Consider the following 12,039-nt stretch of genomic DNA (forward strand, 5'->3'; position numbering starts at 1 on the left):
AAACAGGTTTTATGCCTCATTAAGCCACAGATATACACTATTCTGTCAAAAGTATTGGGATGCCTGCCTTTACACACACATGAACTTTAATGACATCCCAGTCTTAGTCTGTAGGGTTCAATATTGAGCTGGCCTACCCTTTGCAGCTATAACAGCTTCAACTCTTCTGGGAAAGCTGTCCACAAGGTTTAGGAGTGTGTCTATGGGAATATTTGACCATTCTTCCAGAAGCACATTTGTGAGATCAGGCACTGATGTTGGATAAGAACACCTGTCTCACAGTCTTCACTCTAATTCATCCCAAAGGTGTTCTATCGGGTTGAGGTCGGGGCTCTGTGCAGGCCAGTAAAGTTCCTCCACCCCAAACTAGCTCATCCATGTCTTTATGGACCTTGCTTTGCACTGGTCCAAATCATTTGGTGGAGGGGGGATTATGGTGTGGGTTAACTCCTGACCTGCTCTTTTGGAAATAGTGTAGTTTATGGACTGTCCATGGCTATGGCTGTCCTTGTTTCTGTACATTTGAATTGCGCTATCATGGGGACTGGCTATTACTATATATCATACATGTTTATGTTTGTAATGATTTGCACTTTGTGAGGGAATGGATACCATTATCCTTTGAGTCATACAGGCTGCTAGTGCTGGTGTATTGTAGTGTGTTTGTTTTGTAGTTATGGTTACCTGTTTTGTATACTTTGTCAAAAGCAATAAAAATAATATTAAAAAAAAACAAAAAAAACAGGGCTCACACAGTTCAGTCAGGTGACACAAAGCCAGGCAAATGGTGCATTTCCATAACTTTACTGGTTTATGAAAGTAGCAATAACAGTTTCAAATATTGGTGGAAACATTCCCTAAATAATGACAATTACAATGCAGTCAATGCCTAACAGCAATACTGTTTGCAGTATAAACACTAGGGCAGTGGTTCTCAACCTGGGGGTCGAATAATGATTTTCAAGGGGTCACTGAATCTTGGGCTCCTGAAGCCCGAACCGCTCTCCCAGCCTTTTTGCGGCTGCCCAGCTGGGCTGTTCCTGGAGCCCGCGGCCGCTCACTCAGCCTTTTCACAGCCACCCATTCAGTTTATGGCATGGCCGGGGAGCAGAGACTAGGAGGTCAGCTGACTGGTGAGGAATGTGAAGTGGGAGAGGTTGGAGGAGACCCCATCTCCTGATTTCGGCATTGGTGTCACTGCTACGAGACACCACAAAGTCGGACACAGTGAAGCCGGAGACACAGTGAGTAACGCTACCTGTGATTATAGTTGCCATTAAAAGTCCCCACTACAGTTCTTAGATCAGCGAATGACCTTGATCAAGTGCACCTATGTTGGCTGATCAGAACTCCCCCAGCATTGGCACTCATCCCAACTCCCCGCCAAAAGAGGGGGAGGAACTAAGAAAAAGGGATTGAAAGAATATGAGAAAGAACAAGAAAGAAGGCTAGAGAGAGGGGTGGGGAAAAAAGAAAAAAGAAATTAGGATAGAGAGAGATACAAGTGAAGAAAGAAGAACAAAGAGAAAGAGTGATACATCCTAAAAATGTACCATAAGGGGTTTTAATACTGTACGAGTGGAAGGGACTCAGGAGAGCACATTGTCGTGCTCTTGAACACTGTGGCGTAAAACCAAATGCCTGCAAGACTTAACCCTATATAAATCTGCCCTTCTAAAATACAATTCATGCCTCCATGCTGCCAAACAAGCCTACTTTGTCTCTCTTTTTAATTCCTTGTCATCCAATCCCCGTCGGCTCTTCTCAACCTTTAAATCTCTGCTTCGTCCCCCACCCCCTCTACCCACTCACTCACTCACTGCCCAAGAGATTGCCAATCACTTCAAAGACAAGATTGATGCAATTCGTAAGGATACCTCCACTGTGCGTACATCTTCCCCACCCAACATACCTTGCCTAACAGCACATTCAACACTCTCCTCTTTTGAATTGGCTACTACTGAAGAAGTTACAAAACTTTTCTCAGATACCCACTTAACCAATTGTCCCCTGGATCCTGTTCCCTCACAACTACTACGGTCACCCTCTTCTTCTATCCTATGCTCCCTCACTCACATCTTCAATCTCTCCCTCTCTAGTGGCACCTTCCCCTCCCCTCTAAAACATACGCAGATCACTCCCATACTTAAAAAGCCCTCACTGGACCCCACCAACCTGAACAACTTAAGACCCATCTCATTGCTCCCATTCACCTCTAAACTTCTAGAACGCTTAGTCTACAACCGTCTTAGCTCATTCCTCAGTGAAAATAACCTTCTTGACCCTTTACAGTCTGGCTTTCGCTCACAGCACTCCACAGAAACTGCCTTACTAAAACTCATTAATGATTTACTAACTGCTAAAACCAACAGCCAGTACTCCATACTCCTACTACTTGACCTCTCGTGGGACTTTGATACTGTTGACCACCCGCCCCTTCTCAATAAACTACATTCCCTTGGCCTCCGAGATTCTGCTCTATCCTGGTTCTCTGCCTATTTATCACAGCGCTCCTTCAGTGTCACCTACAACTCTGTCTCCTCCTCTCCATTGACCCTTTCTGTGGGGGTCCCCCAAGGTTCTGTTCTTGGACCCCATCTCTTCTCTATCTACACCTCCTCCCTTGGTCACTTAATAACCGCCCACGGCTTCTAATACCACTTATACGCTGATGACACCCAAATCTATCCGTCTACTCCTCACCTCACTCCTTCAGTCTCCTCTCGCATTACTAACTTACTAACTGACATATCAGCATGGACGTCGCACCACTTCCTTAAACTAAATCTCTCTAAAACTGAGCTATTAATATTCTCCCCCGCCCGTGCCCCCCTCCATGACTTTTCCATCAAAATCAGAAATGCAACCATCAGTCCCTCCCCTCACGCCAGGGTACTAGGTGTAATCCAAGACTCGTACTTGTCATTTCAGCCTCAAATCCAATCGTTGTCAAAAGTTTGTAGAATTCACCTCCGTAACATCTCTAAAATTTGCCCCTTTTTAACAAATGAAACCACCAAGCTCCTCATTCACTCCCTTGTTATCTCTCGCCTTGACTATTGCAACTCCCTTATCATTGGCCTGCCTTTCCATAGGCTATCCCCTCTTCAGTCTATCATGAATGCTGCTGCCAGACTTATCCACCTTACCAACCGCTCAGTGTCTGCCAACCCTCTCCTCCAATCCCTACACTGGCTCCCAATCACCCAGCGAATTAAATTCAAAATACTAACCACAACATACAAAGCCATTCACAACTCTGCCCCGAGCTACATCACCAATCTGGTCTCCAAATATCACCCAAATCGTCCTCTCCGCTCTTCTCAAGACCTTTTACTCTCAAGCTCTCTCGTCTCCTCCTCTCATGCTCATCTCCAGGATTTCTCCAGAGCCTCTCCCATCCTCTGGAACTCGCTACCTCCACCTGTCCGGCTATCCCCTACTCTTGCTACCTTCAGGCGATCCCTGAAAACTCATCTCTTCAGGAAAGCCTATAACGTCTCTAACTAATTTTTTACCACTTCCATCAGCTCATTCCCCACAGTTACAACCTTTTGTACCACCTGCCCCACCCTATTAGATTGTAAGCTCTTCTGAGCAGGGCCCTCTTAATCCTCTTGTATCTTATTGTATTATAACTGTATTGTCTCCCTTTTATATTGTAAAGCGCTGCGTAAACTGTTGGCGCTATATAAATCCTGTATAAAAATAATAATAATTTGCACCTAGTTTTTTAAAAAAAAGAAGAACTTGGATTTGTGATAGAAAGCGTGACATAGAAATTCCACTTTACAGTAGTTTAATCAAGGGTTTTTAGTACTCAGTAATCCTACATATTACACTGAAATCCTACATATTAAACACTGAAAAGTGATTATAATCAGATTATATATTTATAGGATGCAATTATTGAAATTGTACGTTTTTTTTTACATATACCTCATACAACGCTTTTTTAATATTTTTCTGTTTATCAATATGAAGGCACACATTTTCCATTCCTGATCTTTTTTTGTAGATTATCCAGATATCTTTAAGCAACCTCCCCATACACCTAATGCAGCATGGAGGGGCTCAGTAAAGGTGGCGGTGAAGGTGTGGAGGTGTTGAATCGGATCACACAGATCATAAAAGGAGATCCTCCCAGCCTCATAATCCAGATCTATCCTTACTTTGCCACTGGAAATATTGTAAGGTAATTGGATTTGATGACCACAATATGCCACAATGTATTGATTATTCCACTTCCATAAACCCCAAGACTTGTTATTAAAACCAATTTTTGACTTCTCTTCTTCCCTGACTATACTGGGGTAACACATTCCAACATTCCAACTCTGTGACTCCCCAACATTCACTTCCCAGTAATGTTGCCCAGAGGAGAAACTCTGATTGCTTATCACCTGAGGATAAACCTTAAACCTCTCTGGTGTTTCTGGGGATTTCTGGTTTGGTAAGTAGGACACAGTTTTCCGGTCATCTGATATATTTAAACTATTACAGGCTGTGTTTACATCCAATAATATGTCTGCAGGTTCGGGTATATAGATCTTTTCATTTGCCTCTTTCATTATACAAGATAAACCTGCCTGTAATGTGCGTGAAATCTCAGCCACATCCAGACCCCCTCCGTCATGGAGGAATTGACCATGTCTCTCTCTGTCTTCATTATCTTCATCCTCAGTATCACGCAAATCACCTTTGTCTGATTCCTGTAGGATAGTCAATGGATCCATCATGTTACACAGCTCTTCAATGTGAACCATCTTCCTGGACAGCTCGTCCTTCTTTATCTCCATCCGTTGCACCAAATCATTAACTGAACGTGACACCTCTTCTGCTTGCTTAGATATCTCACTCAGGACTCTCTTTTCCAGGTCTTCCAGCTGTTTCCTGAGGTCTCCCAACAGCAAAGTGACTCTTTTTCTTTCAGCAGTGGCTTTTTCTTCTACTGTCCCAACATGTTCCTGTAGACTTTGTAGTATTTCCTCAGTCTCCTCTCGCTTTGTCACCAGTTTCTGTAGAACATTTTTCAGTTTATTCTTTCTTTTCTTAGAGGCCTCATTCAATGACTTCATCTGATGTCCTCTGTGTTCTCCAATCAGACAACAGGACACGCAGATACAGGCAGAGTCTTCAGTACAGTAATACTCCAGGATCTTCTCTTTATGGATGGAGCATTTTCTCTTTTCCATGGAAGTGCTGGGGTCAGATAAGACATGTGCTGGTGACCTTTTGTGGACACTGAGGTGCTTATCACAAAGAGAAGCTTCACACAGCAGACAGGATTTAACAGCTGGTACAGGAGAGTCCACACAGTAAGTACAAAAGACATCGGTCCCTGCCTGGTCTGGCTGAGAAGACAGGAAATTCTCCACTATGTTACGTAGAGTTATGTTTCTGTGCAGTGCAGGCCGATCCTGAAACTCCTGTCTGCATTCAGGACAAGAATAAGCTCCTGATCCCTCCTGTGTATCCAGCACATGATCAATACAGACCTGGCAGAAATTGTGTCCACATGTCAGGTTTACAGGATTGGTGTAAATGTTCAGGCAGATGGAACACTCCAGCTCCCTTTTTAGACCAGCAGACGCCATCACTAACATCAGGAGAAATTAAACTGAGAGTTTTGGAAACGCATAAATGTTACAGTGGGAGTGTTTCACATTTCACTGAACAAGGTGAGATTGTCTGTGATGTGGTACTTATATGTTTAGTCCTACAAAAAGGCACAAAAAACATGGTTAGTTTAAATGTATCACAAATTAAAAGGTATTTCTTGGGGTTAAACACATTTTTGTATATTATTTGCACATTTCATACATGAAGACAACAATTGACTTATTGCAGATGTAAACTCAATCAGTAAGGGCTCATTCACACCAGGTGCAGTCAGGGCGGGTGCCAGGATTTTTGTGTACATAGGCGAAGGTGCATTTTGGTGCCCCCCACCATCCTTCCACCACCCCGACCCCAGACAGCAGCTCTGCGGGGAGGATGGGACATGCATCATATAAGTGTGAACCACAATAAAGTGCAATGTGATAGATATCAAGAATAATGAATACATGTACATTTAAAAGTGCTAGTAAATAATATGCATAAAACATACCTTTCATATAAAAAGTCCAATAAAATTGTGCCATGATCAGCTTGTGCAGATCCACTGCAAGCTGTTGGCACCGACTTCAGGTTAACATCACCAAGACAGAGCACATACCATCTGCTTACCAAAAAAATTTGACTTTATAAAATTATGAGGTGATGTGTGCTTGTCATCTGTCAGATATTTGCAGCCACTTCACTCAAAAAGCAACAATGCAGGTATGATGGCTTTGTCCCAAAAGTGGTCTTTCACCATTTTGTCCAGTCCCAACCACAGGAAACCCCGTATATGCAAAGACTAAAGCACACCATAGTACATTAGCAGGATATACTGTCCTGCTTTATTAAAGTGATGTACTCACAGCAAACTACTAGGATAGAGACAAATTGTTTAATCGGCTTGGTAATGCATTATAGCGTCCTTTATTCTTTGTATATACAGGATTTCTTGTGGTTGGGACTGGACGGAATGGTGAAAGGCCACTTTTGGGAGAAAGCCATCATACCTGCATTGTTGTTTTTTGCGTGAAGTGGCTGCAAATATAATGCAGATGACAAGCACACACAACCTCATAAATTTATAAAGTAAATTTTTTTGGTAAGCAGATGGTATGTTTGTGTCTTGGTGATGTTACACGGAAGTCAGTGCAAACAGCTTGCAGTTGATCTGCACAAGTTTATCATGACACAATTATAGTGGACTTTTTGTATGAAATGTATTTACTGCACTAGTACTTTGAACGTACATATATTAATTATTCTCTCTATTACATTATTATTGTGCTTTAGGCACTTTTACATGAGAAGTCCAATTGGATCTGCCTGTCTGTTTTTCAGGCGGATCCAATTGGACCCTCTATTCTCTTGGCGCAGTGGGTGTAATCTCCAATCCAATCCACTAAAAACAAATGGAAGAGGATCTGTTCACCTCCATCTGGGCAGATCGGCTCACATCGGAGTTAACGGACAGCAAAGTCTGACATCTGACCATCCATAGAGCAGAGCGGGCTCCATCCCACCATGCTCACAGATCCCCCACTGAACAAAGCAGAGTCTTCCCCCCCTATGTGTCTTCTGTTCTGTCCCCACCTCCTATGCACTGACTCTGTGTAACTTCTCTAACTGTACCCTCATCTCTCTTTCCCCCTAGCTCTATCTTTCCTTCTCTGTCTTTTTTTTACCCCCCATGTGTTCACCCTACAGAGGGTCCCCATGTACACGCAGTGTACTGTATAATAAGCAGCACAGATGGTCACACATAAAAAGCCATTTAATCCATGACCTCCTACCTTCCACTCAGGATAATAATAATAAGAATAATAATAACATACCTCCCAACTTTTGAACTTCCCAATGAGGGACACTTGAGGCAAGGGACAACCTGCGGTGCCCGACATGGCAAAATGTGGGTGTAATGCACAGAACGCAGGGGTCAGGAGGGAGTAATGCACAGAACGCAGGGGTCAGGAGGGTGTAATGCACAGAGCGCAGGGATCAGAATGGTGCAATGCACAGAACCCAGGGATCAGAAGGGTGCAATGCACAGAACGCAGGGATCAGAAGGGTGCAATGCACAGAACGCAGAGATCAAAAGGGTGTAATGCACAGAACGCAGGGATCAGAAGGATATAATGCACAGAATGCAGGGGTCGTCAGGAGGGTATAATGCACAGAATGCAGGGGTCGTCAGGAGGGTATAATGCACAGAATGCAGGGATCAGGAGGGTATAATGCAAAGAATGCAGGGGTCAGGAGTGTGTAATGCACAGAATGCAGGGGTCGGGAGGGTGTAATGCACAGAATGCAGGGGTCGGGAGGGTGTAATGCACAGAATACAGGGGTCAGGGGTGTTTGGAGTCTGCATTTTTTTACTACATTCTTTTACTACATAAAGAGTGCAGGGTTGTGGGGTGCGCTACATACTGAGTTCAAAGTTGCGCTCTGTACTGAGTGCAGGGTTGCAGGGTGCACTACGTACAGAAGTGTAGAGTTGTGCTCTGTACTGAGTGCAGGGTTGCGGGGTGCGCTACGTACAGGAGTGCAGAGTTGTGCTCTGTACTGAGTGCAGGGTTGCGGGTTTCGCTACGTACAGGAGTGCAGAGTTGTGCTCTGTACTGAGTGCAAGGTTGCGGGGTGCGCTACGTACAGGAGTGCAGAGTTGTGCTCTGTACTGAGTGCAAGGTTGCGGGGTGCGCTACGTACAGGAGTGCAGAGTTGTGCTCTGTACTGAGTGCAAGGTTGTGGGGTGCGCTACGTACAGGAGTGCAGAGTTGTGCTCTGTACTGAGTGCAAGGTTGCGGGGTGCGCTACGTACAGGAGTTCAGAGTTGTGCTCTGTACTGAGTGCAGGGTTGCGGGGTGCGCTACATACAGGAGTGCAGAGTTGTGCTCTGTACTGAGTGTAGGGTTGCAGGGTGCGCTATGTACTAAGTGCAGGGTTGCAGGGTGTGCTACGTACAGAGTTCCATGAAGTGCCCGTTCTCATAGCTGGGTGGTCACGGAGCTGCTCCATACAGCAGATCTCTTTGCTGCTGTTTCTGTCTGCCTGCACATCCTCGTTCTTGGGTCAGACTGTCCATTGTTCATGGCAAGGAGATCTTCAGAGCTCTTCTCCCTGCAATCGGTTCTGGCCATCCTAATGACTCTTCATCCCAGCCGCCTCCTGAAGCCCTCAGCCACAGACAACACAGTTCAACTGCTCCCAGCCAAAGACTCCCAAATGCTGGGAGGCGGGTGGAGACGGAGCTGGCAATGAAAGAGATGACACTGACGGCTCAGCTTGCAGATGTGCACCTGCTCCCAGCCACGGACTGCTGGCTGGGTGGCAGGGGAAAACGGAGCCACCCGCTAACAACGAGCAGAGCCGGTAAAAATGTTGAATGACAGGTCGAAGATGGAAAGCAGAATATGGCGCCGGGTCAGTGCCGACTCGTTCAGCCCCGCTGCAAATAAAACTAGAGTGATAGTACTCACTGGTGTGCAGCGGTCTGTACGGAGGTTGTTTCTTCCTGTGTGGGAGGGGGCGGTGCAGAAGTGCAACGCACAGAAATACCCTGCTGACCGGAATCTTCACACGGAGTGGACCCCAGTGCATGTATTGGCACTGTTTTCCGGGACTCTAGCCCAGATCTGCGGGACCCTGGGACACACTTGAAATCGTGGGAAGGTCCAGCGGACTCTGAGACGGTTGGAAGGTATGTAATAATAATATAGGACATGCTGTATTTTTGCGCAGCGTGTTCCAATGATAAATGAGTGCAAGTTAAACACACACAACAGGGTCTGTGACGCATTTGACAACACATGCGTACCCTAACGCATGCCCGCCTGTGGGAATGAGCCCCAACCTCCTCACTACATACTGTTCATTTGGACTTATAGAGTCCTATTGTGGGCGCAAAAGGGTTAACTTCTAACCTGAGGAACAAGTATCATCCACCTCCTAGACCTGAATGTCCTCCATTCTGAGGACTGTCCCCCATCTCTATAAGCTCTGTACACCAAGCAGCTTGTACATTGATAGAACCAGCACAGAGCAGACTATCGGATGACAGTGTACAGTACACAGCACAGGACTAGGCAGGACCAGTGCAGAATGCACACACCGGATACCAGGGCAGAGATACTCACCCCACCGCAGGGTAGTATCCTCCTCCTCCGGGATAAGCCAGCAGTGCAGAACTGTGTGCAGATTACATCTCTGCTATTCCAGTTCCTGTGTCCGCTGGCCCCGCCCCCGGCTCTAACTCTGCTCCTCCCCCCGGTCTCGCGGGCTCGCTCTCATCTGAATCGCCTCCAATTCAGCGGTAATCCTGTCTGTGCTGGACTGGAGGTGGGAGGGGATTGTTTATAGAGAGGGCTGGAGGGGGAAGAAACGAACTGTCTTCTGCAACTGACTTGGAGAAGAGGAGGAGGAGCCGGGAGAGCAGATGGTAATGTGTGTGCAGGTGTTTCGTTAGATTTGACGACCCGTCAGAATGTGTAACGGAAGTGACGTTCCGTCGCCGCCATCTTGCTACACCCCGCACTTGCCCACAGCGAGACAGCGGACATCTTGTTACACCCACCGGAGTTTTTAATTCTACACTTATTTTTAACAGTAAAGTGAGTTTATATAGTGAATACAGTACTTACAACTCCGTCTGACTGGTTAGATATAGAATTTTAAAAGCAGCAGCAAGCCTGCAGATCTCACAGGTTTGCTAATCTGACAGAAGTTAATTTTCTTAAAAAATTCAACATCTAAACATTCATATGGAGTTCTAAGTACTGTATTTCACTATATAAACTCACTTTACTGTTAAAAATAAGTGTAGAATGCAAAACGCCGGTGGGTGTAACAAGATGTCCGCTTTCCCCTTCTCAGTGTATCCTTACTATTAAAGAGTGCAGCGGGGTGTAGCAAGATGGTGGCGATGAAACGTCACTTCCGTTATACATTCTGACGGGTCGCCTAATCTGATGAAACACAGGCAGCTCTGAAGTCACAGTGCCCGGGGTTGTGCTGCCTGCCACTGTGCTCAGCTATGCTGAGCGGGGAAAACGTGCGAGCAGAGGCGGCACCAGCTTTAGCTTTTCTTGAGAGAAGCCTCGGCATTAGCGCCCCCCTCTCCTGGTGGTGCCCTCAGGCGACCAGTGTTCTATTGATATGTGCCCTCCATCGAAAAGTGCCTGCGCATGCACAGAACGGAAGGGCTCTCCAGCTGAGTTGCCTATCAGCTGGAGTGACGTCATCATGGCGCATGCGCACATCGTAGGAGTCTTTTTCGACGAGCGATACCATTTCATGGGGACAATTGAAAGCTATGCAAACAGTGGAGGGTCACCACAGATGTCACATTGTGCCTCACTGTAATCCCCCGGCGCAACAGCAAGGCACAATATGACAAATACGGTGTCCCTCCGCTGTTTGCATAGCATTAAATTGTGCCCAAGAAATGGTATCCCGTCGAAAAAAAGGCTCCTACGATATGCGCTATGGGACGTCACCCCTGCTGATTGGCAACTTAGCTGGAGTGCCCATCCGCTCTGCGCATGCGCGGACACTTTTCGACGGCGGGCACATCTCGACAGAACACCGGCCCTGGGTGCAGTGGGACTCCACTGTCAACCTACTGTACACCAGCAGCTGCATTCTAATTCTAGCACAGCTGCTGGGGTGAATAATTCCTTAACCACTTCAGTGCTGGGCACTTCCCCCCTTCCTGCCCAGGACAATTTTCAGCTTTCACTGCTGTCGCATTTTCAATGAAAATTGCATGGTCATACAACACTGTACCCAAACTAAATTTTTATAATTTTCTTCCCACAAATAGAGCTTTCTTTTGGGGGTATTTGATCGCCTCTGGGGTTTTTTATTTTTTGTTAAACACTGATGAGGTGGCACTGATTGGCACTGATGAGGCACTGATATGTAGAATTGATGGGCACTAATAGGTGGCACTGATGGGCACCGATAGGCAGCACTGATATGCGGCACTGACAGGTGGCACTGATGGGCACTGACTGGCAGCACTGATTGGTACTGATAGGCTGCACTGATTGGCACTGATAGGCGGCACTGACAGGTGGCACTAATGGACATTAATAGATGGCACTGATGGGCAGCACTGATGATGAGATACTGACAGGTGTTACTGCTGGGCACTGATTGGCACTTTCTTTGGCACTGACAGCCATTATTGATGGGGCACTGATTGGCAGCTGATGGGCACTGATTGGATGCTGATGGGCACATCTGATGGGGGCTGTGCTTATAATCAATGTGCTGATTATCAGCACAGACCCCCCCTCTGACAGGGAGAGCCGCCGGATGCATGGATGGGGGGGGGGCGGCGCTCGTACGTCCTCTATGGATGGGCCGCCACTGCATACACCCAAATCATAAAGAGAGAAGGCTGGAATGGTGCTTTATCTTTTAAGACAACCGGTTTAT

At 46.2% G+C, this 12,039-nt stretch overlaps 1 protein-coding gene across 1 annotated transcript; it reads right to left on the reverse strand.

The window, feature by feature from the left end:
* Positions 1 to 788: 788 nt before the first annotated feature.
* Positions 789 to 9,930, reverse strand: LOC141132717 (E3 ubiquitin-protein ligase TRIM39-like). The gene is made up of 2 exons (XM_073621471.1): positions 9,735 to 9,930; positions 789 to 5,719 (listed from the first exon to the last, which is right to left on the reverse strand). The coding sequence occupies exon 2, from the start codon at positions 5,604 to 5,606 to the stop codon at positions 4,020 to 4,022; it is 1,587 nt and encodes a 528-aa protein (XP_073477572.1). The 5' UTR covers positions 5,607 to 5,719; positions 9,735 to 9,930; the 3' UTR covers positions 789 to 4,019.
* Positions 9,931 to 12,039: the final 2,109 nt, after the last annotated feature.

Source organism: Aquarana catesbeiana, linkage group LG03, assembly GCF_042186555.1.
Source record: "Aquarana catesbeiana isolate 2022-GZ linkage group LG03, ASM4218655v1, whole genome shotgun sequence".
Lineage (NCBI taxonomy): Eukaryota > Metazoa > Chordata > Amphibia > Anura > Ranidae > Aquarana > Aquarana catesbeiana.

What these genes read in the sequence shown, in the direction of transcription:
- LOC141132717 (XM_073621471.1), bottom strand. Translation starts at nt 5,606, where the DNA reads ATGTTAGTGATGGCGTCTGCTGGTCTAAAAAGGGAGCTGGAGTGTTCC.